At 50.5% G+C, this 25,006-nt stretch overlaps 1 protein-coding gene across 2 annotated transcripts in view; it reads right to left on the bottom strand.

The window, feature by feature from the left end:
* The window catches only part of ATL1 (atlastin GTPase 1), a 33,278-nt gene that overhangs the window by 2,179 nt on the left and 6,093 nt on the right, over positions 1–25,006 (bottom strand). The window contains exons 2-13 of one of the 2 annotated variants that reach the window (XM_074909012.1): positions 19,173–19,420; positions 18,669–18,803; positions 17,721–17,825; positions 16,016–16,066; positions 14,107–14,163; positions 9,956–10,048; positions 8,417–8,555; positions 6,331–6,458; positions 5,590–5,646; positions 4,279–4,350; positions 2,885–3,316; positions 691–705 (exon numbers count right to left, since the gene is read on the bottom strand). In XM_074909012.1, coding sequence (XP_074765113.1) covers positions 691–705; positions 2,885–3,316; positions 4,279–4,350; positions 5,590–5,646; positions 6,331–6,458; positions 8,417–8,555; positions 9,956–10,048; positions 14,107–14,163; positions 16,016–16,066; positions 17,721–17,825; positions 18,669–18,803; positions 19,173–19,420 — 1,532 coding nt within the window. The remainder of the gene's footprint in view (positions 1–690; positions 706–2,884; positions 3,317–4,278; positions 4,351–5,589; positions 5,647–6,330; positions 6,459–8,416; positions 8,556–9,955; positions 10,049–14,106; positions 14,164–16,015; positions 16,067–17,720; positions 17,826–18,668; positions 18,804–19,172; positions 19,421–25,006) is intronic. The other variant, XM_074909011.1, reaches the window with a different exon arrangement.

Raw genomic sequence — 25,006 nt, forward strand, 5'->3', positions numbered from 1 at the left:
GCTTTGCCTAAACAAGGCTCCAGCCGCCCTCAGCAAGCGGCTCAGTGTTGTGCCCCTGGGCAAGCGGAGCCACACCGAGCCCGGCCACTGGCCACCAAGGGCTGAGTGGCCACCCCAGCTCCCCTTGGGGCAATTCCCCAGCCAAGCAGGGAGAGAAGGGGCTGGAGAGATGAAAGGTGCCCGCCAAGCTCTGTGTTCGGCCTACTCAATCTGATATGGGGTGGTTTTTTTCCCAAAACACAACACATGGGCGCAGAGAGGCTTCGCCAAGTCCGGGGGCTGCTGGGGAGGGGGCCCTGCCCGAGCGCTTGGTGCTACAAAACAAACTGGTGTTTTGGGTTGACCTCTGAGGAAAATCCCCGAACCCAACCGATGGGAGAAAGATGAAAATCCCCATCAGAACAAACACCCTCCCTGCCCAAATCTCTACCCCGCTTGGCTTCCAGCACCACCTGGAGCGCAGCGCCCACGTTTAATCCCCTTTCCCAGGCATGTGGATGACAGGGAGCAACCCGAGCCCGGCCGGTGCAGGGCCAGGCTGCTGCTGCTGCCCAGAGCCCTCGTGGCTCCCCGACCTCTGCAAGCCCAAGGGCAGCGACACGGCTGAAACATGCATCTGGGTCTGAGACACTTTTCCCCGGGAGCCCACGGGAGCAGAGCAGTGTCATGCGGAGAACAAGAACCACTTACCTCATTTGTGCTTCCCTGGGGAGAGGCATTGGAAAGAAAAAAGGGGAGAAGGGGAGAAAAGGGGAAAAAAAAAAAAAAAGAAAAAGAAAAAAAAAAAGGATCTCTGTGTATCACACACATCCATGGGAGCGCATGGTGCTCACACCTCTGGCCACAGCCACGTGCTGGTGCCACCGTGGCCGTGTATCCCAGCAGGGTTTGCCCCACGCAGGCTGCCCCCTCTCGCAGGACACCCCACGGCTCCGTTCACCCGGTCCCACCGCCACGGGACACTGACTGCTGGCAGGGGACAGAGCCACGGGGGCTTCGACCCCACCGGGGCACCGAGCCACGCTGGCCAGCCAGCCACGCTGGGCCAGTACCGCCCGTCTGCGCGGGTCCTTTCCCGGGAGAACCCTCCCTCCAGTTGGAACGCCGCAGGGGCCAGCCGGGTGCCAACAAGCAGCTACAGGCACTTTAACCTCTTTTATTTTTCCCCCAGCGGGGCACGTTGCAAGCAGGCAGCGGCTCTGGCTTCCCGTGTCCCTGTTCTTGCTTAAACCCCTCACTGGTTCCTGCACAGGGACGGGCTTAAATACACCCAAAGGCAGCCAGGAAGTGTCCTCGAGCAAAAACCTGACACTGAGGGCACCATAACGGGGTTTGCTGCGGCTGCTCAGGCTGCAGAGGACAGGGCAGCCAGGATGAGCCCGCCTGGGAGCTGGGCGATGGGCTGCCTTCTCCATCTGCCTTATTTTAAAAGCAGCTCAGCCGAGCAACACCACCATCCACCTCGGGAATGAAGGGATTGAATAAGAAATGCTTCAATTTTTTCCTCCCGAAGCTGCACGTTCAGCTGCAGCTCTTGGGGAAGCAGGCAAACGTGTTTGCTCCCAATCCGAACCTCGCTGGTGGATAAAAAGCAGGGAAGGAGCAGGTGAAGCTGTGGAGAAGGGCCCTTCCTGCCTTGGAGCACTACAGAAATAAAACCCACGACTGCAGCTGGTGGCTTCTGAGGGCTGAGCAAACAAGGAGCTCACCCCTGCGCTGCCAGCACAGCCCTTTAAATGTTATTTCAGCACGTGGACCCGCAGCCACCTTCTGGTGGGCGAAGGGGGTTTGGGCTTTCCCTGGCAGCTCTGCAACAGGGAGGGGTAAAGGGCTGCTGGAGAAGGGGAAACAGGAAAGACCAAGGGTTAAAAATACTGCGGCCGTGGGCTGTGAGATGACCCTGCCAGGGCCGGGCGCAGCAATGCAGGAGGGTGTGTGGGTGGGGATTTCTCACTAGGACCAGTTTTAGAGGTGTTCCTGTTTGACATTGGGGACCAACCAAGACTTTCACTTGTTGTTTGGAAAAAAAAGAAAAAAACCCAAAAGAGTGGGCGAGACCAACTGACCCAGCACAGCTGTAGCTGTAATGGGAAATCAGGGCCCAGGGCAGAGTTGAGACCCGGCCTTGGTCTCTGGCAGACCCGGGGAGAGCCAAAAAATCCCTCCCCTGAACCAGGGGAGGGCTACGGGTGTGTCTTTTTGACATACAGACAGGCACACAGAAGCACACACAGTGGCTCTGGGAACGCCTTCCCCGTGCGACCCTGGGCAAAGGTCTGAGGCTCGACAAACTAGGATTTGGTGATGGGTAAGTCAAGGAGAAAGAAAAGGCAGAATGAAACAGCTTGCTGGGAGTTTTCCCATCCCCAGCCCAGATCTACACGGCTTGTCCTTCACACTGGGCAGGATTCGGAGGCCCAGGCTGGAGCAGGGGGAGGTTGTGACCCAGCTCCAGCCTCGCTGTTCCCTCCTGCTCTTCCAACCCATCTCTTAGCTCCTACCTGTGCTAAAACCACAGGGCAGTCCCACCCAAGCCCACCCTAAGTCCCTAAGACTTCTCCTTGCAATCAACTCCACAAACTGATTTGAAACCATTTCCCCTGTCCCCGCTATCCCCATCTAGAAGGTCTAAGGAAGGGATTTAAACTTCTTGTCCTGCTGTCTGAAGAAGACAGGGCACGGGTCCTCCCCCCACTGATCACAGCACAAGCAGCTGAATCTGCCCAGCCAGAGCTTCTAACAACCCAAAATGCAAAAGCCATTTCAAAAGGGAAAGAAAAGCCCCAGGAAACTCAACGCTTAAGAAATTGGTAGGGTGGGGGGTTTTTTTGGTTTTGGGGTTTCTTTTTTTGGTTTGTTTTAAATCAAAAGCTCTTTATCCTACCTGGTCCCATAACGCTGCGGCCACTTGGTCTATTACTGCGCCCAGTTCTCTGTACTCCCCAGAGTATCTGATATAAGCCCAGGTACACAGTGTGATAAGTGTCAAGCCCATGATCATGTTGCACAGACTGGCTATGATGTCCAAGCCAATGAAGCCGGTCACTCCAGCTATCACGTAAGTGATGAAGATGACCACAAAGAGCGTGGCCGGGGTGCGGGCGGCGTGGAAGATGTTCTTGCTGTCGTTGTGCTTGATGTACTGGATGTAGAGCTCATCTATCTCGTTCTCCAGCTGCTGGAGGTAGCGACGGCTGAATTCCTCCCCACCCATCTTCTTCACCCCGCGGAAGAGCTTCACAGCCTCCTCTTTCAGCTCCATGTGCTTGGTCTGGAGGTCACTAGGTGCAAGGAAGGGCTTGTCCCCACCACAGACCTGTGTGGAAAACACAGCAGAAACCTCAGCACCCGCAGCTCCTGTGCTGGGCCATGCAAACCACTGGACATCCCACAGGAAAACCTCCACGACTGCACTGTCCATCTGGAGGTTAAAATGGGGCACCAGTGTCTGCACTGGGAAGCTGCACCCCACAGCTCCCCTGCTCAGTTCGTTCACAGCCCAGACCAGGATCTCAGGCAACACCAAGAGCCGAGCTACACTGACCAGCAGGGCCCTGAACCCCATTATCTTCTCATGCTGGAAACTCCACAGCATTTTCCTTCTGCTTTGGGGTATGGACATGTTAGTTTTAAGGCCCAGGGTGGTCGACAGACAGTTTGGCCACACAGATCTGTAGCTTTTGGCTGCCAATAATCAGCGATCTCCAATACTGATGAACGGAGTGGGGGCCTGTAAGCGGCTGGAGTCTGAGCTTCACCTTAAAACATCACAACCATCCCCTCACCAGAACTGGGAGGTGGGCTGACAGGGCAGGGCATGGGTGAAAAGCCAGTTATAATTACTTGAGCCCCTAATTAGCACCAGACATAGCAGGGGCTGCATGGTCACACGGTGCCACCACCCCACTACATCACATTTTGGGGTTGCACCTACCCATGCTGGGGAATGCTGGGAAGTGGATGCAAATTCAGCAGAGGCCATGTGGTCTGCAAAAAGCTGCCATGGAATGAAACTGTGAGCATTTGTCAGTCACCTTCCCCGTCCTGCCATACCCTGAGCAGGCACTGCTCTCCTCCACCCTGCCAGAAAGCCCCTTTTTCATCACAAACAGAGGAGAGACCCCCTTTGGGATGCTGAATGTGCAGCACTGTAACCAGTCCTGGCCAAGTGCACACAGGATGTTTTCTATCAGGAACCCAGGTGGGGAGGTTTCTCTGTGAGGACAGGAAAACCAGGAGACACAAGCACTGTGAAACGACATGATCAGCACCACTTACCTCTTCCATTCTCCTGCTGTAGGTGTCTTTGGCAGTGGCAACTGCTGCTAAATTGTTGGCTTCTGCTGTGGCCTGCAAGAAGGGCAAAAGGGGCACAAAGTTTAGTGGCAGAAAGAATCACAGAATCACCTCGGCTGGAAAAGCCCTTGAAGCTCCTCCAGCCCAACCATGAACCTCCCCCTGACCGTTCCCAACTCCCCCAGATCCCTCAGCGCTGGCTCAGCCCGACTCTTCAACCCCTCCAGGGATCCCAGGGACTCCCCCCTGCCCTGGGCAGCCCATTCCAACGCCCAACAGCCCCTTCTGCACAGAAATCCTTCCTCAGAGCCAGCCTGACCCTGCCCTGGGCAGCTTGAGGCCATTCCCTCGGGGCCTGGCGCTGGCTCCTTGGCTCCAGAGACTCATCCCCCCTCTCTGCCCCCTCCTGGCAGGGAGTTGCAGAGGGCCAGGAGGTCTCCCCTCAGCCTCCTCTTCTCCAGACTGAACCCCCCCAGTTCCCCCAGCCGCTCCCCAGCAGACCTGTGCTCCAGACCCTGCCCCAGCTCCGTTGCCCTTCTCTGGCCACGCTCGAGTCATTCAATGGCCTTTTTGGGGTGAGGGGCCCAAAACTGAACCCAGGAATCGAGGGGCGGCCTCACCAGTGCCGAGCCCAGGGCTCAGATCCCTTCCCTGTCCCTGCTGGCCACGCCAGTGCTGACACAAGCCAGGATACAAGATGGGGTTAAGAAGTGTAATTGCAAAAAGCAGCAGCCACTGGCTGTCTGGGTACCCGGGGTTCACAGGTTCATGGTACACTGGTGCACACGTACAGAATTAAACAGCTCCCTTGTCTTTCTTAGCCAAGTATTCTCTCCCCAGCCTAAGATCATCCCGTATTTACAAGTCCAGTCTCCTCAGTCCCTCCAGACAAAAGCCTGCCTGCAGAGAGGATTCCTACCCTCCAAGCCAGCACAACTGACAACTTTGGCTTTGGCTGTGGGAAACAGCAAGAGAGCAGATAAAAGGCTCAGTCATATGTAAACAGCTACAGCTGCAACCTCCCGCAAAGCCACCTGGCTCCCAGAGTAGAGCTGCAGCCCAGCAGCCTCTGCCCACGTGCAGGGGAATAATTCCAGCACCACAGTCCGGCTGAGGTGTATGAGCCATGCCAAATCATTCCAAAAGGGCTGTTTCTTGGGTCGTTACACTAAGGCATTTGGAATAAAATCACAGAAGACCCAATGTCCTGCACTAACTGGACATCTCTGACAATTAACTGGGAATCGATGGCAATTACAGCGTGTGAATGCCCACCAGCTCACACTCACGTACCTGCAGCATCGACTTGGGGTGTGGCAATTCTTCCCCTTGGTAGATCTTTATGTACGCCTGCAAAACAGTGCACAGAAAATGAAATCACATTGAATTGGGCATACATGAGCAACACGCAAACACCCCCACCCAGTTCCAGACACAGCTTTCACAGGATGTTAAAAGCACACAAGAGGACATTCCTGACACAAGATGGCTTTGGCAGGGGATGCTGTCAGAAAATGCTACGTAACATGGCTCGAGGTTGACTCCTTGGGTGGCCTGGGTCAGGCACTCAAGGCTCTCACTCCACCACTTACACTAAATATCTCTACCATCAGCTTTGCACCTACCTCCATCCTTCACTGAAGGAGAAGGAGCCAGAGTCAGGTAGCCCTGGAGAGTAGGTGGTGAGAATTACTCACTGATGTCTTGCATGAAAATGTCCCAGTAGTCATGACAACAAAAATAAGCTTTTTCCAAAGGCAACAGGAATACAGCCCTCAGTCTACCTCCCCCTGGTCTTCAGTTCCCTGAGGAGGAGGGGGGAAACAGCCCTGCCCACTTCTTGTGCTTAGTGCGTGACCAAATACCTGAGTGCAAGGTGTTTGCTCTCTGCAGCAATGGGAGCCAGGACTATTAGCTAGACCAAGAACATTTCCTCCAGCTGGCTTGTCTGCTGCTGCTTTCCCATTTAATTACAGCAAAAGTGGAAGCGTGCCTCAGATTAATAAGCCAAATTTCTCTTAAATAAGTCAATACCTTAAAATACTCCACAAGGCCTCGACAGGTGATATGGTTTCCATTGATCTCCTTAACATCCAGGCTCTCGGGACTAAGAAGCCAAGGAATCAAAATCTTCAAGTTCTTGATGAACTCATCATCTATTTCTGGAAATAAAACCCAATGTCATCAGCACCAGCTCAGTGTTCTTCAGTGCACTCACGTGAAACAAGAGCAGCAGAGTCAAGCCAGAGGCTCAGACACCCTGTAATTTAGTGATGCGAGCACTCAGAAATGATTGTGGCCCTAATTAAGTAGTTCCTTAACCCGTGGGCAGAATATACAGCTGTGCACATATCCAAAAACCAGCTTCATGGTCTCAAAAATACTTGTGCAAACACAAATGTGACTGCATGGGGAAAAAAAAAAAAAAACCACAACAAAACAACTGCTCTTGCTGATGACACTGGTAATGTGCACGCAGCGCCGACAGCCAGAGCGTGGCATCTTCTTGCCTAGACACACACAATTTGTAAATCATGACCTTGAGTGTACAGGGCACAGACACATGTTGTGTCTTCTCTCTGTTCTGCTCCATGGCACCCGTAGTGGAAATCTTCTGCCAGGGCTCTCTGGTTCTCACCTCTGCCATCTCCTGAGCCAGCAGGTAAGACTTTTTGTGCTGAGTTCTTAGTTCTCTATGAACCCATACACAAAATTCTCATTGCAAAGCATTTTAAAGCTTTTGCAAACTATTAGGTGCTTGGTACAGGTACACCAAGGGCTGCTGTGAGTGACTGTGCATTTACACTGCACCATCAGACAGCTCTCGGTGCAGGGACCAGGAACGGGCACAATTGCTGCTCCCACCAGCCTGTCCCCTTTGCCAAAGCACAGAGCTGGGGCCCATGGGCTGCTTGTGTCACTTTATCAGAGGCAGACTCATCTACTAACAGGCATTCTTACAACTTCATAATGTCCCACATATATTTATTGCCATTTAAATTAAACTGTACAAGGCCGGAGACAGAAAAAAACCAATCCAACATCCAGGCATTTGGGAGGTAAGGAGAGAGGGGAAGTTTCCCCACATTTCTTCCATCAGAGCACAAAAAATGCTGCATACGGCTCTGAGGGAAAAAGAAAAACAGTATCAAGAAGCCACTGACAACTCCTGTGCCAGTTCTGGACACACCACTACTTCAGTACTACTCAGCACCTGAAATTAAGGGGGGAAGTAGCAGAGATCAGCTCCGTTTCCACCAGGGTGCCTCCCCCTCCCGGCCTTGCTGTCCTGCTTGCTGGTTAGCATGGAGTTTGCCAGAACAAGTCTGATCACCAGCCAGATAAAACCAGAAAAAAAGTAACCTCTTTCTGTCTGCTAATTTATTATATTTCAAGTGACTAGTGGGCTACTTTCTATACTGCTAAGATTGCAAGCAGCCTGTAACCAGAGATGCTGGTAAGCAGTTGGTTCACAGCAAACAACTGAAAAATTCCACAGCATGTGGCTCCTTTCAGGGTGGAGAATCTTACCACAGCTTTTTTTCCTTCCTCCTTTTTTTTTTTTTACCTGTTGAACTAAGTCTGCCCTGTAGGGAAACCACTGATCAGATAAGTCAGGAAGATTAAATATTCCTTGGAAACTTTTCAAAGTGAAATAAAATTCCCTTGAGAGCACATGTAACCAGTTTTCCACCCTCCACAAGCACCAGTCTGCCTTGCAGCAGCCGGTCTGCACCACTCTGCATCTGGGCTGAACTGCCAGTGAGGAACAGGAGTTAACTGCAGGCTTAACACCGTGTCCATAAACTCCCTATCTCAGCCCTGCCTATCCATCACCTGTCCTGAAAGTGCTTATTGCCAGCGGCTCCAAGACCCTTTTGGCTTCCCACACCTTTTCAGCCTCCACCTCTCTCCTGAGTTAAAAGCACCTGGCGATGAACAGGCAGCTGCTGGACTTGGAAGAATGAGCTAAGCCTGTCTACATCACTGGGAGGAGGATCCAGCTGCTCTCCCAGAAGTTTTAGCATGGAAAATACTTGTAGAGGTTTCAGGAACCAGCAGGACAGTCCGCCAGGGCATCTAAAGTATCCGCTTAAAAACAAGACCTTTGTCTTCATACCTTTCAGTTTTCCATCGAAATTAGGGTTGGTGGCAACTTTCAGGCCCGGGTGAGGTAAGAGGAAGCAGGAGATTTTGGTGAAGCAGGAATGAATGTGCTTTCTGACGTTCTGCAGCTCTTCGTGCTGATTTCCCGAGACCTGCAAGAGACCAGTTTGGGGTCAGGGGGTTTCCTTTTGATGGGGACACCCATAACACCAGGTCAGCAGTGCTGGCAGGAGCACGGAGTACTCCATGCTGTGGCTGCTTGAAGTGGGAAAAGCAACAGAGAAGGACATCCCGTAGAGATACCCCAAGTGAAGAGAAAAACAAGGCTCTTCCAGCAACCAAGGAACCAGCATAGCTCTGACCACATGCCCTGGGGCATGTTATTATCGTTTGGAAAATGTGCATGTCCATGTATGACTGGAATACAAAAATATTTGGGATTTCCCACTAGGGCCTTTCTTGTCTTCCCTTTAATTAGGTCTCTTGACTACCAAATTGTCTATGCATTTCCTGATTAATCCCAGTGGAGCCCTCGCCTATCAGTTTTACTGTACAACTACCTGTTACTAACACATCCTTCCTGGCCTCTAGGGAATCTGCTGGCTCCCATCTCCAACGCCTCTCCCAGCAAGAGAGCCCCAGGGAGCCTGGGCTCGGGCCTAGCACAGGCAGCCTCAGCCCTCCACTGAACATGGCAAGGAAATTCAGTCTCCAAAAATGCCTCTTCTGGAATTTTAAGGCACTGGATATGTGTGACCATAACCAGCGTCTCTGTACGCTGCAGTTCACACCTAACTGTGGCCACCCAGCTGAACCCTCTCACTGGTGCCAGTGCTCTGCACCCCAGTCCCTGCTCCCTGCCCAGGATTACACTCTCCAGTGCCCATTATCCCCCAGATCAAGGTCCCACCCTCGTGCCCTGTGCACTCTCCATCACTGAACCCCATAATCACCTCAGTTGGAAAAGCCCTTGCAGCTCCTCCAGCCCAACCATGACCCTCCCCCTGACCGTTCCCAACTCCCCCAGATCCCTCAGCGCTGGCTCAGCCCGACTCTTCAACCCCTCCAGGGATCCCGGGGACTCCCCCCTGCCCTGGGCAGCCCATTCCAACGCCCAACAGCCCCTTCTGCACAGAAATCCTTCCTCAGAGCCAGCCTGACCCTGCCCTGGGCAGCTTGAGGCCATTCCCTCGGGGCCTGGCGCTGGCTCCTTGGCTCCAGAGACTCATCCCCCCTCTCTGCCCCCTCCTGGCAGGGAGTTGCAGAGGGCCAGGAGGTCTCCCCTCAGCCTCCTCTTCTCCAGACTGAACCCCCCCAGTTCCCCCAGCCGCTCCCCAGCAGACCTGTGCTCCAGACCCTGCCCCAGCTCCGTTGCCCTTCTCTGGCCACGCTCAAGTCATTCAATGGCCTTTTTGGGGTGAGGGGCCCAAAAAACCCACACAGGTGATGGCAGTGTATGATGCAGATTAGGCTCTTCACTCTGTCACCCATGAGAGTGCCCCCCCAGGCTTAGCACTGCTCATTCAGTGAACCCAGAGGAGAGAGAACACACCTTCAGCCGCTTCTCCAGAAATCTTGCACCGCCATCAGATCCGTAGGAAAACTCATACGGGAAGCTCCAGTCACGAACAAGGAATATAAGGGACTAGAAAAAGGAGACAGAAACACAACAGGGTCAGTGCCACTGAGTCATAGTTACCAGCTGCTCCAACTTGGAAAAACTCACCTCTCAGGGCATCACTCTGTTTGCTGCTAATCGCAGGACCAGGACTGGCTACACGAGACATCTAACTCTGCTGTACGTAATCAGAAAGGGGCTCACAAGGGAGTTCAGGGCCTCCTTCCCCTGCTCGGAGCCTGCAGCAGTGACAGAACCCCTCACAGCACCCTCATCCCCATCTTTGTGCCACAACAAGACCCAGGCCTGAGTCTCTGCCCAGCTCCAGTAGCATCTCACGCCTTTCCTGGTGGAAACACCTCTTTGTGCAAGGCCACCCCAGTGCTGAGACCGTACAGACTCGCTGCACGGGTGGCTGTGTCCTACAAGGGGAAGGAGGGAGCAGACCCAGGACTGCTGTATGACTGTTTGCTGGGCCACAATTTGATTCCCTAGCTTGAAGAATAGCATCAGTCAGTTAAACTGCAAAACAAGAAAGAGATTTTTGCTAACCAGGACAAAAGGCAATGAGCTCCCTAATTCCAGCCACATTTAGTTCCATCCTATGGGAATTTTACAGGCTCATTTTTTCAACATTTTTCACTGGGCAGCCTTCCAGACAGACTTTTAACGAGAAGCAGATGCAGGATAATGAGGGTGAATAAGAAATCACTGGCTTTTGTAATCTTTATTGAGGCATTCAAAGTTCCTATGCAATAAATAAATAAATACCAGTACAGTCAACTTTTAATCTTTAGAAAAAAAACGGTTTTCAGAAAAAATTCCATCTCTAGTGTCTCATCTGTGCAAGGGACCTATGTCCCATGTAACAAATACACAGTTTGGAGGGGGAAGGCCTGAATGCTGAAGCACAGGAGGGCCTGGCAGGGCTGCCAGGGTTCCTCTCAGGCACATGCATAAGCAGGTCAGCAAGTGGAATCCATTTTGTCGGAATTTCCCTACAAATTGTCTATGTTTAGAACAAAGATATAGTGGAGAGAAGGAAAATATTTTCCCTCCTTATTTCTCTTCCATAAAACATCAGGGAAGGAAAGAAAAAAAAAAAAAAGAGAGAAGAGTGAGCTGGTCATTCCTAGCTGCATGACAAGCCACAGCAACTGCACCCAGTTAGCTCTTTCAGGACGTTCTGTTCTTTCTAAGATCATGAGATGGACATGTCCATGTTTAGGACTTTTCCACAAACACATTCTGCATGCCTCTCGCTGTTTGACTCTGCAATTATTTTCTTTTTTTCTTAAGCAAAATTGTTCTAGACATGCTGTCTTTGCCACACCTCAGAGCCACCCTCAGCCCAAACTGCCAGACACCACACGCGGCCTTTGCAAGGGCATCACGACCAGGACCAGGGTCTGGTGAGGGCTCGTGGGGCACATTCAGCAAGGACACACCATGGAGAGGAAATGTTCATTTTTCACTGCCAAATATTTCTTCCCTTCAAGCAGGATCAATGCAACTTGCTATCAAGGCTTTCTCTACACTCCCTGCTTGGCAGCATTTTCCTATAGGAGCCGTCTTCCAAAGCCTCCTTTGTAGATTTGTACATTTTAATAACAAAAGAGGTTCAGCTTGTTTGATTTACAGGCCTGGAACCTCACCCAAGAAACTCAAGCTGTATACTATCTTCTGCAAAGACAGCTGTCTCAGTTTAAAGCCTGCAGCTACCAGAGAAGCCCCTGCATCTCTCGTTAGGCCACCCTAACCCTTAAATTGCCCCCTCATTAACAGTGTGCTCCTCGGTGCTAGCCTGACTTAGCCCAGCCTCAGCTACAGTCACTGAGCTGCACACTGCCTTGTCCTCCCTGCTGGAAAAGGGGTTTTAAACTGACAGAGCAGAGATTTAGATGAGATGTAAGGAAGAAATTCCTCCCTGTGAGGGGGGTGAGGCCCTGGCACAGGCTGCCCAGAGAAGCTGTGGCTGCCCCCTCCCTGGAAGGGTTCAAGGCCAGGTTGGACGGGGCTTTGGGCAACCTGGGCTAGTGGGAGGTGGCCCTGCCCATGGATCTCTGTTGCTCACCTGGCCACATCACCATCGATCCTTCCACCAAGTTCTAGCACATTGACAGGGTTACCACCAGCCGTTTGGTATTTTTCTCCAGATCATTAATGAAGACAGTGAATCAGAGAGACCTTGAGGGGGAGCCCCAAGGAAACACTTCTGAAGGATGATGATTCCCAATTAAAATTAGTTCATCTACCAGTTAATGAGGTTTTTAATCCATTTACAATGGATTAAACCAGACAATGCAGATTTGGTATGTTGTTCACTTGCTTTTAATCTGCATCATAGGGAGATAAGGCTTACAGAAAGCAACATATCGTGGTGATAGTTACCTTTATCAAACAAATTCACAGTCTTTTAAAAATTGATAACGGGATAGTTCGACAAGACTTGCTATCCACAAGACTTGACAGCAATTACAGTTTTTGGTAAAATCAGGGCCTATATCCAGTCCTAATGATTTAAATATATTTAAAAGTTCCCCCTTACAGCCTCCTCCTTATTGATGGAGTAGGAAGTATTTCACTTTCACTGAAATATTTGGCTACATTAGACTGATAGTTTTTAAATAAGGAACAGAAATATTTGTTTAATGTCTGGCTTTTCTCAGTACTACATTACAATTTTCTCCTAGCTCTTGCTACTACAAGTAGTATGTTTCTACTGGCAGCTTTCTAACATCGTTTATCAGTCATCTGCCCATGACAGCATCCGATATATCCTCAAAGCTCCCCAAAATCTCAATTTGTCTGTTTCTTGTATTTTTTAACCTTTTAATTTTATTTCCACTTCCTGACCACAGACACCCTATAAACCCCTTAGGCCTTCCAGGATGGTGGTGAGGAGAGCAGTTCTCTTTTTAGGTTGGAAGGCAAAAGTAAAATTGCTGTAACCTGTTCCCAATCACTATTTGCATTTTTACAGCATGTTCTGCTCTCTGCCGTTTTTCACTTTGGGAAGCTCACAAGTCCCCACCCAGCTACCACCTAACTTACCAGGGATGCCAGCTGGAAGTTGGACCGAGCCATTGGGAGTGCCAAAGAGCATCTGATTAAAGGAACGACTTGTACAGGGTAAGGCCAGAGCCTCACAGAAGGTGTTTTCCTTCAGTTTACCACCCTGATCCCGCAAGGAGCCCGGCAGCTCCACTGTGGCCTGGGGGAGACCTCACAGCATGGCTCCCTCTATCCCCTTAGGCCCTCTCCCTGGCTCACATCTGGTCCCACAGACCCTCAAAAGCTTTGAAACCTGTTCAACCACCTTCCCATCCTCCCAGGATTCAGTGCAGCCATGATCAAAGCCCATCAAAGACTGGATCTGTTAAAGGACTGGAGCTTTAGCGAGCTGCCCCAGCCATGCCATGGGTACCTTCAGCTTTGTCTCTTTTCACTCATATTCCCTCTCCTCCTGGAAGGGGCTGTCACAGCCAACTATCCCTGCACCCCCAGAGCTGCTCACAGCTCTGATGTCCAGAGCAAGCTGGCATCTGCCTGACACTCTCCCTTTTATTTTTTTGGAACGCCAGCTTTTCACAGGTTGGAAAGCAGCAGGGTGAACAGATGTCACTCATTTGAAGTTAAAACCCCACTTAAACCAAACCTTCCCACAGCTCTGCTGTCACTCACAAGAGCTCTGAGCTAATCCTCGTCCTTTCATTTTGCCAGGAGCAGGGATTCCCAGGGCAAGCAGGTTCAAGCCTCTCAGAGCAAAGGCTGGGCAGAGTCCCCGGGTAGACAAACCCTCTGCAAAACCTGCTTTCCAAGCCTGGCAGGACATCTGTCAGGACAGGGCAGAGCTCTGGGGATGGCAGGGGTTCAGAGAGGAAAGAAAGAGGGATTTCGGATGTATTTGGAAGGCTCTTTGGAGGCAAGGGAGCACAATGCCGTGCAGCTGAGCCAGTCCTCAGGCATCCCCATCTCCTCCCGTCCTGCAAACTGCAGTGACACCTCGTGGTGAAGCCACCCGGCTCAGGGCCAAGCCATCTCCAGCCAGCGGGCCACCAGCTGGCCAGGACCCTTGGACTCACCTGGAAAGGTTTCAGGAATGTCTCCTCCATGGCCAGCCGGCCGTACTCGGTGAAAAGCTGGAAAAAGAAGCAGAGAACAACAGGACTGTTAGTTTGTCAGGCTGCACGGCCAGGCTGCGGGCCACATGGCCAGGCTGCAGGCCACCTGGGCACACACAGCATGGGGAGGTTGTTGACTTGGGGCTAACAACAGCATTTGAGGAGCTGGAGCAGAAACTGGCTGGCTGTGTGATTTCAGCTCACATCTGAGAGGCAGAGAGCTGTTACGGAGAACCATGCTGAGCCCTCAGGTGAAAGATCTCAGCCTAGACTTTCTGGCTGCTAAATCTGTGAAAAACGGCTCAAGCCAGCTGCTTGCTGTTGCTCTCATACCAACCAGAAACTTCATGGGCTACAGGGGACTGCTGGAGCCTCGCTCTCTTTAAACACTCCAGTAAGAAGCAGAATTCAGAATTAAGTCCTTTCCCTGCAAACCCCCACTGTGCAAAGACTGTAAGATCAACATACCACCAAGATTTGAAGGCTCTCCAGCCTCTCTGGACTTTAATTTCTAACTGAAGGCACAATAATGTATTTCACAGATGCCTAGAAACGGGTCAACATGTTAAACAATAATGACTTAAGATCCAAAGTGAAAGTTGCATGGGATAAGTTCAGTGTTAAAAAGGTATGATTATTAAAAATATTTACTGACTGAAATGATACAGTCTTCAAATGCTGATTTTTTCCAGCTGGACTTTTGTCTTTCTTTCCTTTTTCTTAAGCTCCTGGAAAAACCTACCTATCAATCACCTAAACAGAAGAGAAAGCCAGAGGTAATAACAGGAAATCGTCAGGACATCTGTGCCACAAAAATCCCATTAGTTGCTTGTCTCCAACAGTAATTACCCTTAGGGTATGGAACCAGCACCAGATGTCAATATCCAGGCTTATAAACCAGTTCCTAACTTCTTTGGGCTTCTCCTAACAATGCAAAGATCCCATCCTACAGTGTGAACAGTGCACCTTCTGCCTTCAGCTTCCCCATCACTTCAAATGAGCCCTTTTACTGCCACTGCTCATGGAGCCGCAGACGGATGCTCACAGTATCAGGAGTACAGCCAAGACATGGGTAACTACCCTGGTTCCCTCCCTATTACCAGGCACTTCAGCCCCCTGCTTCAAGTCACTGCATGTTTCCAGCCCCATGGATCAGTCCTGGCCTCTGATGGGTCTCTGCTCCCCGAGGAACCCTGTATAATCCCATGGAAGGACACACAGGCTGCGAGCTGTATTCAAACTGTTCCTGGCAGACCTGTGACGGGTACTCTACACCTGCCCTACACAAGTCTGATGTTTCTCTAACCTCACCATTAGAAAGTCAACTTAACTCTCTCCGACTGCAGCAGCACCCATGACAACTTGTCCTTGCACTGTGGATTTAAGAAAAGTTAACGATCTCCACTTTGCAGCAGCCTCAGACACAGCTGGAGACAGTCACCACTTCCCCTCTCAGTCACTTTTGCCTCCTGACTTACCAGCCTTGGCTCTTTCAGCCTCTCTGTGCCCTCCAGCCACTCACTGAAGCATGAAGCACAGCCATGGGCCCTTTCCAGCTCCACAGGCCATCAGCCTCGAGGAAGAGATGTGCCCCTGAGACAGGAACAGTCCTTCCTGGCAAGTGTCCCACTGACTGCCCTGCCAAAGGACCCAGGCCCCCAGGAGCCACGCTACAAGAGGGTAGGTGAGACAGATCTCAACCCCAAACAGCTGTTCCTCCCTGCCTGTGAACCAAAATGAGAGCTGGGAAACTGCAAAATATTTTGTGGCTACCAATGTGAAAGCACCTTTTCAGAGCAATGTGGCTTGCAAGTGCAGGACATAGTCCAGGCAGCTCAGTGATGAGGAGCAGCAGGGACAAGGGTCTTACCTGCAAGTGCTGCAGATCATCCTCCTGCACGTTCTGTGACAAGTTGTAAACCTGCATTTAAAAACAAAAGCTTCTGAGCAACTCAGAACAGCCCATCCTTCGGGCCACCACATGGGTCGGTGTGGTTAAAGCCTATGACACTACCATGTGGACACAGCCAAAGTCCCGGCTGGCCCATGGTGCTGGTACAAGACAAGCTCCAAGCACAGCTGTACTGCTGGACAGACTCCCACTGACAGACAGGCACTGCTCCTCTCTGCACAGCAGAACACTCCAGCAGAGGAGCAGCAAGGCCTGCCATGCACCAGCCTGGAAGCCTGTTAGGTCCAAATAATGTTCCTTCTTCCCATTTTTATGATGTGCTGAGCTCTGCATCAAGACACAGCTTCCATCCCATTCACACTGCCTTCCAAGAGCAAAGGCCGTACAGGAGGAAGGAACACCCAAGCAGGCTACATGGCTACTGGTTGTGGTGGTGCAATTCTCACCCCTTCTTGTCGGGCTGCTTGGTGCTAGGTGTGATTCCATCCGCCTCCCCTGAGCTATACACCAACCTGTGGAGACAAGGACTACTAAAACCCCTTAACAAGCCTGGCTCCTGCCCTCCTTATTGCTCCAAAGGGCTCTAGCAGCCCATCATCTCCCAAGGGCCTGGCACACCTGTGCCTGGGATGGGGTCAAATGGGAACAATAACAGAGTTGCACATTCATCAAGTTCTTGTGCAACTGCTGGAAGGCACTAGAATACTTCATTGTTTGAGCTGGGCGTGAGCAAAAGGTATCTGACAAAAGTCAATTATCTTGGACCCTATAAATTGTGACCACAAGGGAGACCCTTTGAGCTCTCCTGGATCACAGTGGGCTGTGACCAGCATCTCCCCTGAGCTGGGATGCCTCTCAGGTATCAAAACGCTTAACGTGTGGTCTGCTGCCAGAGCTGAGGGAAGGCCAGGGCAAAGTCAACCCCCTCAAGTCTCAATTATCACCTGATGAGGAATGCCAAGGCACTGTGAGTATTTACTCTAAACTCAAGAGGAGGGAAATTTCACTTTGAGCTAGCTTCTCTTTCACCCACTCTTTCTCTGCTTACTGGTGTGTGTGGGTACATACTTCATTCTACTGGATCCAAATACTTTTGTCTCTCTGTGTGTTTGTACATTTTGTGTTTGTGTATGTGCATGTACGTAGGTATAGATTTAAGATACCATAAAGTAAGTTAGTGTGAATCTTGTCATCTTAGAATCTGTAAACAAGTTGCTATTTTTTATAACATTTTCTGAATTATTTGGTAATGATCAAGTGCTGCTAGTTGTTAATAAATCTAAATTCCTGTTAAATCATTACCATGTTAATACTTTCATCCATGACACTGGTGTATGAAAACCTCCAGCCCAGAGGTTTCTCCAGCGGCGCCAAGACAAAAGCACACCCTGTTCCCCAGACCAAGGTCCTTTCCTCTTTGGTAGCTGGAAGCAAAGGGGTGCAGCAGCTGCTGCTCCTGCTCTTGGGGTGAGATGAGGTGAAGAGACTGTTGCCTGGGATGATGGAGGCATGTCTGAATCCTGCGCTCAGTGCAGCAAACACACTGGCCTTTGTCTCTGCCACCAAAGGCCCTGCCTAGCTGCTGCGTTAGGCTGGTGCCAAGCTACTGGGTTTTTGTCATTGTCTTTTAGGAAGCGACTCCTAGAGACATCCCCCTTCTTACCTGTATCGAGCTGATCATCGTGCTAAGGGCAAACACGGTGGCTGAATCCCTCAGGGTGGACTGGCTGTCAAAGGTCCCCTGCGTGTCCATCAGCAACACTGCAACCTGAGAGGCAGAAAGCTCCACGTCACCTTGGCTGCACCCGTGCAGCATCTGCGTCCAAGCAAAACCACTCTCAAATGCTAAAGGGGTGAATTGGGGGTAAATGTCAGCTGCATTATTGTGCTGGGAACCTCACTGCTCCTGCCTCTGACTTAGAATTGGTGGAGGACAAAGGAAAAGGGCATCCCCAGTCACTCGGCAGGATGCCTCCAGCAGGCAGCAAAATGAGGGGAGGGGACTGCTTTGCTCCTCAAATACTTGCTGTCAGTGCAGATGGGTCTCTTCCCAAGTCTGCATTAGCTTCACATCACAGAAACCAAATGTGGCAGCTTATCACAGCTCCTTAACCCAAAACACATTCAGCCAGAATCAGAAATCACACTGTGAATAATTCAGGGTCACTGGTGCTGGGGTCTTCATTAAGGAGGAGGTGAATACAAATATTCCTGGCTGTAAGTTGAATTTGCAGGATGCCCCAAAATCCAGTCTGCATTGTATTTGATCACCCTGAATGAAGACACTCCACCATACCTCTATTGCTCTAGGAAAGGGGAGTAGTTACAAGGACCTCAGATTCAAGATTCCTGCAAATAGCAGAGAAATAAACTCTGGGATGCCTAGAGTTAAGAGGGACACTGAGACATTATAGCAGGGACACCGTGACATCATATCAACTCATGACATTAAACCCATTCATGCTAAATTAGGAATATGGTATTGAAGACCTTCTCTAAACTTGCACAGGCATTTGGGCCACCTAAGACAAGGCAGGAGAGTCTTACAAAAGCTGGGAAAGAAAAATGAGCTGACCAGCAACAGACAGCTATGCAACAGAGAAGCACACACCTTTTTACCATCAGGCTTGTCCACCAGGAAAACCTCGCTCCATATCTGGATGCCAGTTGTCTCCCTCTCAGATCCTCCCCTCCAGGAGAAACCAGTCAGAGGCTCGTTATAATCTCCAACCCAGTCCACTGCTTCCTGCAGGTAGGAACAGAAGTTGTTGCTGGAGATCTCACCTCACTTTGGGTTTAGATTTTTCCTCTGTGCGGCCTCCACCCCAGTGCTGGAGGGGGGCGGCCCCTATAAGAGAGGTTTTCTACAGGGTAGAAAATGTGAACATCTCTGCTCTAAAGTCAGGAGTGACCAGAGACCCACTGGTGCACAGGGCTCTAGAAGGATCTCCTCTATTTTGTTCTCTATTCTCTATTTTATTTTTGGAAGCTCAGCTGATGAGAGGCTTGAGCATTCTTAGAGCACCAAGGCTAGAGCTCATCCCTGGGTGGTACATGGGAGCAAGGAGCAGCAGCACCCTACCCCTGGGAAGAGCCACCTGAGCTGGAGCCATACCTTATTGTACATGTATCGCAGCATGAAGTCCATCAGGAATGATTTTCCTTTTCTAAAAGCTCCAGCAACAGACACAGCCACAACCTCTTTATCTCTGACAGCCTCTGAGAGGAGGATGCGGTTCAGCGCAGCTTCATCCAGTTCAAAGGAATGGTCATCTTTGACAATGAGGACTTGCACTGGTCCTGCCTTCCTCACGGACTCCTCCTCCTCTGAGCTCCACTCGTAAGTCTTCTCTGCAAAACTACCTGTGTAAACAAGTAAAAAAAAAAAAATAATCTGTTAGGTTCCTTCTTCTGCAAAGTGCAGAATCACAGACAGCAGGGCTGGACAGAGTGGTAAGAGGTCAGCTAACCCAAATATCCATCCTAAAACAGTATCGTTCAGAGCAGATGTCTGTCAAACCTGTCCTCAGACATCTTAGTGCAGGCTCTAGGCCACTTTGGGGCCACCCGTCCACGTGCTCCTGGCAGGCAGAGAGCTCCCTGCCAGAATCTCCCTTGATAAAACACACCCATTACTTTTTGTCCTACAAGAGTTGACGTGGAGAAATCTAGATCACTCTCTTCTTGGCTCCAACAACTTCTTCCATGCACAAAGACTGCCATAACACCTCCATTTAGCCTTAACACAGGCCATAACACCTCCCTTAGCCTTCTCTTGGCTAGACAAGAAAGATCCAAGCCCCACAGTCATCCCTTGCTGCTCACATCATCTAGGCATCTGACTTCTCTCCTCTGGACCACCAGGTCCTTCCCGAAGCCTCTCTCAAAAACGGACGCAGCATTCACACTGAGGGGTCTAAGTAGCTCCTGTCTCTATCAAAGGACACCGCCTTTATGCATCCTGTGTGACGGCTGTTTCTGTAGCAACAGCAGAGTCCTGCTCCATCTGCAGTCTGCACTAACGCTCGAAGCGTAATCTGCTGCTTCTGCCATCGACCTCATCAACGGCCTCCCCCGAGACAGCCCCAGCAGGAACCAGGCCACAAAGACACATGCCCATCCTGATAAAAGCCACTTCCTTACTCCCAAGTGGAAAGCAGACGTAAAACACAGGCACTGCTCACTCTCCCACTTCCAAAGGGCGAGGTTCCCCACGGAGCTGCTCCCCGGCGCAGAGGCAAGCACTGCCCAGGCTGTGTAGAGTTCCTACAGCCTTACAAGAGGGTCTCACCTCCACGCCGGGACAGGGGAGAAGGGACAAGCACGACGCTGTCCCCCACAGGAGCCCTTGGAGGGGCCGGGCAGGGACCCAGCGTTCAGTCACCGTGTCCACGCTTGGCAATGGCAGCACACCAGATAGATTCCTATCACCTGTGTGATCCTCCAGGCCAGCACAGCTGAGACAATTACACTTTATACAGCTTCTAACAGCCTCACAGTCCATCTGGGCTGCTCTGTGTACCTGCTGCAATACAGGAGAAGGCTGAGTTTTAAGGCCTGTCATCCACAGACAGCCCTGGGGTTTGCAAAGCACAGGCCAGCTCCAGTAATTTTCCTTTCGTTGTCTCCAAACTTCCCGGCACAGGGAAGAGATGCCGAAGGTGATTAATTATGCCAGTCAGCTCACCTACAGCCATGTGACATCTCCTCGCCAGCAGGGAAGGGAGCACGTGACGGAAAGTTCCCCCACATTTCTACAAAAATTTCCCGGTTTGTTGGCTCAGCCTGCAACTTTCCAAACACAGTAGCCTCAAGTTAAATCTCCCCAGTCTCTGTTTCAGACCCTGACCTCGGGAAATCAGTGTTCAGCCAGTCCACGTCTTTGAAAGCACAAGGACTATGTGTGCACATGCTAAAAGGCAAGCTATAAATACCAAGAGGAATAGGGTTTGCCCATTCTGGGCCTCTTTATAAAGAAGCTTCCAGAAGCAACTTTGTATTTTAAATAACAGCAGTGCTTTTGTACGAGTTTCTGATTTCCTATGATCCTGCAACAAAATATCAGGATCATTAAGGCTGGTTGCTAGGGGATTTCTGGTGGCTCTCGGACATATACTACAAGCTTTCTTTGCTCACAGTTGAAAGACAAAGATCTTTTCTTCCCAATGCTTGGAGGTTTTTTAGCAAAACAAAAGTCCCAAACACTCTGAAAAGCTAGATTCTCCACCAGACTACAGCAGCCGGGGACCAGCAGCACCAAACTCCCTTCAAACTCCAGCCCCTGCCCCATGTCATTGCTCAGGGGCCTCCAGGAAAAAAACGCTTCCCATTTCAAATACACGGACCCATGATCCGGGCACACATCACCAAATAACTTGAAAAATAAAAGCCTCTGAGAGCAGTCAGTCCTCTTGCTGCACACACCAAACACCATTTCCAGCATTAAGATCTTCCCAGCACGTAAGTATGGACAAGTGACAAAGGGCCACAGGCTTGTGGGCTCTTTTTAAGCTCTGCCACGCTAAAAGTGTCATATAAAGTCTACGATAGGATATGCCTCCTCTCCCACGGTGTTTCCCAGTACCCTGCTCAGCTGAGTCAAAACTTTTTTTCTTTTTACAGCTGCACAGAAAAGACAGTGGAGAGAACCTTCTATAGGATGTGACTCATGGCAGAAGCAGGAAAAAAAAATCTCTAAATTGAATTAAATCTAAACATTTCTGACTCTAGCCAACCTAGGTGAAATAGCTGTGCCACCTCCACAGCCCAGACAAGTCCCACTTCCGAGGGTGAAGGGCACAAGCATTTTACTCGTCCCACATGAGCAGAAATGGGAGCTGAAGCCAGAGCACCCAGCTGGGTACCGAGGGGGACACAAACCCTGCTGTCTGTGGGCTTCACGCAGAGGGAAAGGCAGCACGGATGCCCCAGCTCAGCCAGCTGAATGGACTGCCAGTGCTGGTCAAGGATCTGAGCACTGTGACAGGGGGCAGAGGAGACTGTCCCATCCTGCTACAGTCGGCGCCGGATGCCTGCTGCTGTTGGTGCCTGGATGGGATCTCCCAGGTTTTCCTCTCCCTCCAGTTCAGCTGCTGGAAAGAGCAACAACCAGTGCAGAGGAGCAGAGATTGTATTGTCCCTTCAAAACATCAGAATCTGTAAAGGACGTATTTATTTTTTTAGCGGGTATTTATAAATTTTTCGAGAATGTCTCCAGACACGGGTAACAGTCCAAAGCGGCCCTGGTTTCCATCACCTGAGCACCAGGAAAGCCAGACTGATTGTACCACACGGGTAAAATACAAAGTATTACGAGCAGGATGTGTTGATTACCCATCACTGGAGATAATCAGGAGAAAAGGCATTATATTAAGCAGGTGTGTGAACTAATTTCAGCCCTGTTATCTCTGCCATCTGCAGACAAAACTATCTTTCATGTTTATTTCCATGTGAGGAAACTTCCATGTTCTGTTTGTTAGATTATCTGCTGCATGGGAGAGCCAGATTATTTTATAAAATGGCCGTGCATTACTGGAAATCAATTATCTCAGTTGGTCTCTCTGGCATAAATTAGTTATCTGCTTTGAAGGAAGTTGTACATGGTAATGGCAAAACATCACCTGGCCAGAAAGGAAAGGAAAGGAAGGAGAGCTAAGCTTTCTTAAACACACTCTTGTTTTTACTCATTTTCTAACTTGACTCCTCCTTCCCGTCGGCTCTCTCCCGGCGCCTTGCAATTACGTCAATCCTCAAGCTGCTCATTCAGAAATTCCTTTTCCCCATTTCATAATAGCTCCTTTCCATGACTCTAAAGCCAGGTGGAATCTATGTCTCTTTTCCATATGGTGATTCAGAGTGGAAAGGTGAAGGAGATCAGAATTTGCATTCACACTGACTGGGCTGTCAGACAGCAGCAAGGAAACGGCCCAGCTCACACAGACAGCCCCATAATACAGGACATACAGCTCACTTTATTAGTGTCTAAGGAAAAAAGCATTCTTTGACTGCTCTAGGACTTATTTTTGGTTAAAATTAAATAAATTAAACCAGCATATTTCACACTGTGCCTGTGTACAGACTGACAGACGATGTCTAATGTATTTAAGCTCCTACAGAAGAATAAATTAGATAAACTGCACGTCACTAATTATGCAACACACCTTTGGCGAGTGCTTGCTTAAGCCTGTTCTTCCTTAGCTGTGGAAGAACAGAACACAGAAACACCGACTGCTTTCCAGAGACCAACTAATAAAGTCAGCTTTTTCCTTAAATGAGTTTGCACAATAAATACATTTCATTCCAGAGCACGAAACGCAGCCGTGACCCATCATCTGTGCAAGCACAGGCTGCCTAACCAGACCCTGAGAAAGCCAATTTACCAGCCTTTCCTGGCTCCCAGGAGCCTTATTTATCCAAGCACTGCCCATGAAAAGCAGAGGCTGCAGCCTGGGCCCCGATCCCCCCTCCCCAAAATACACAGATGCTATGTGGTGCTGCCAGTCTGAGGATATTTGAACCAAGTTACTCTATGGTGTGGAAAAGAAGAAACTACCAAGGGGAGAAAACAGAGGTTTGATGGGAAGCTTTAACTTGTTATTTCTCTGGAAGGGAACAAGCCTGTATCGAATGGGCTAGGTTGCTTACCAGCAGCCCTCTAGGGATTAATTCGATCAGCAGCGATAGCTGTGTGGATCCTTTTTGAAGCCGTGTTCACCCCAGTTGTTTACATTACAAACATATCACAGTGCCACCAACGACACCACGAGCCAAGCACTGAACAGACCTTACAGTCAGGCTTGATCCCTTCTACACGTTCTCCAGAGAGCTTCAGCTTCCAGAAAGCTTATCTGCCCTCCGCAAACAGCACCGGCAAAGAAAGACATCTCTCTCCAAGCTGCAGTCTCCCTTGCACTTATCGCATTCAGGGCAGCTGCTGCCATGACATGAGTTCTGCTCACTCTATTTATGCTGAACTACCTCTGCTGCACGACAACCAGCCAACGATCACCAGCAAGGCTCCGAGGAGGCTGGGAAAGGCAGCACCGCTTTGAGCATGCACCAGACATCCCTCTCCTTCTCTCCCAGACGGGCTTGCGCAGAGCTCTGCATCTTACCCAGCTAATGACGGAGAAACAAGAAATAAAGCATTGAGGCAACGCGTACATACTGCCCAGTCAGGGCAGAGGGGATGCTGTAGAGCAATAAGAGGCATCGATCCTGCACAAAGGATCAGAGAATCCTGCACAAAGGATGCACGGCCGGGCACAGCTGCATCCCGAAGCGCTGAGACTGCCAGGGGAGCCTGGCCTGGCCAGCTATGAGTTAGCAAATTCCCTCGGCGCAGGGCTGCCATAAGGTGTCTAGACTGAGCTGCCCCTGGGAGACAGTGTCTTCAAGAGGATGAAGCGGGGTAAAGCCCTCTCTCCCACCCATCACAGTCCTGCAACCTTGCCTGCGCTGTGCTCTCACAGGGTTCCTAGGTCAGAAAACCTCCCGAGCTGGGTTTAACACCACACACTCGTTCACCACCCCTTTCTATATCACACAATCATTCAGGTTGGAAAAGACCCTTGGGATCATCGAGTCCAACCCTCAGCCCGACTCTACAAAGTTCTCCCCTACCCCACATCCCCCCACAGCTCATCCAAACAACCCTTAAACACACCCAGGGATGGGGACTCCACCCCCTCCCTGGGCAGCCTATTCCACTCTCTGACCACTCTTTCTGCTGAAAGATTTTTTCCTAATATCCTTCCTGCATCTCCTATACCCAGGGCACGGCTGACCACACAGCCACACAACCCTCCCTCCCCCCTGCTCACACCTCTGCTGGGATTTGTGATACCCCTATGGAGTCAGAGGACCCCAAACCCAGGGAAGGGAAACGCCAGGCACTAGCCATCAGTACCACCCACTAACCAGAGCCACCAAGCCCCCCTGAAATCACTT

This window comes from Athene noctua, chromosome 6 (genome assembly GCF_965140245.1).
Source record: "Athene noctua chromosome 6, bAthNoc1.hap1.1, whole genome shotgun sequence".
NCBI lineage: Eukaryota > Metazoa > Chordata > Aves > Strigiformes > Strigidae > Athene > Athene noctua.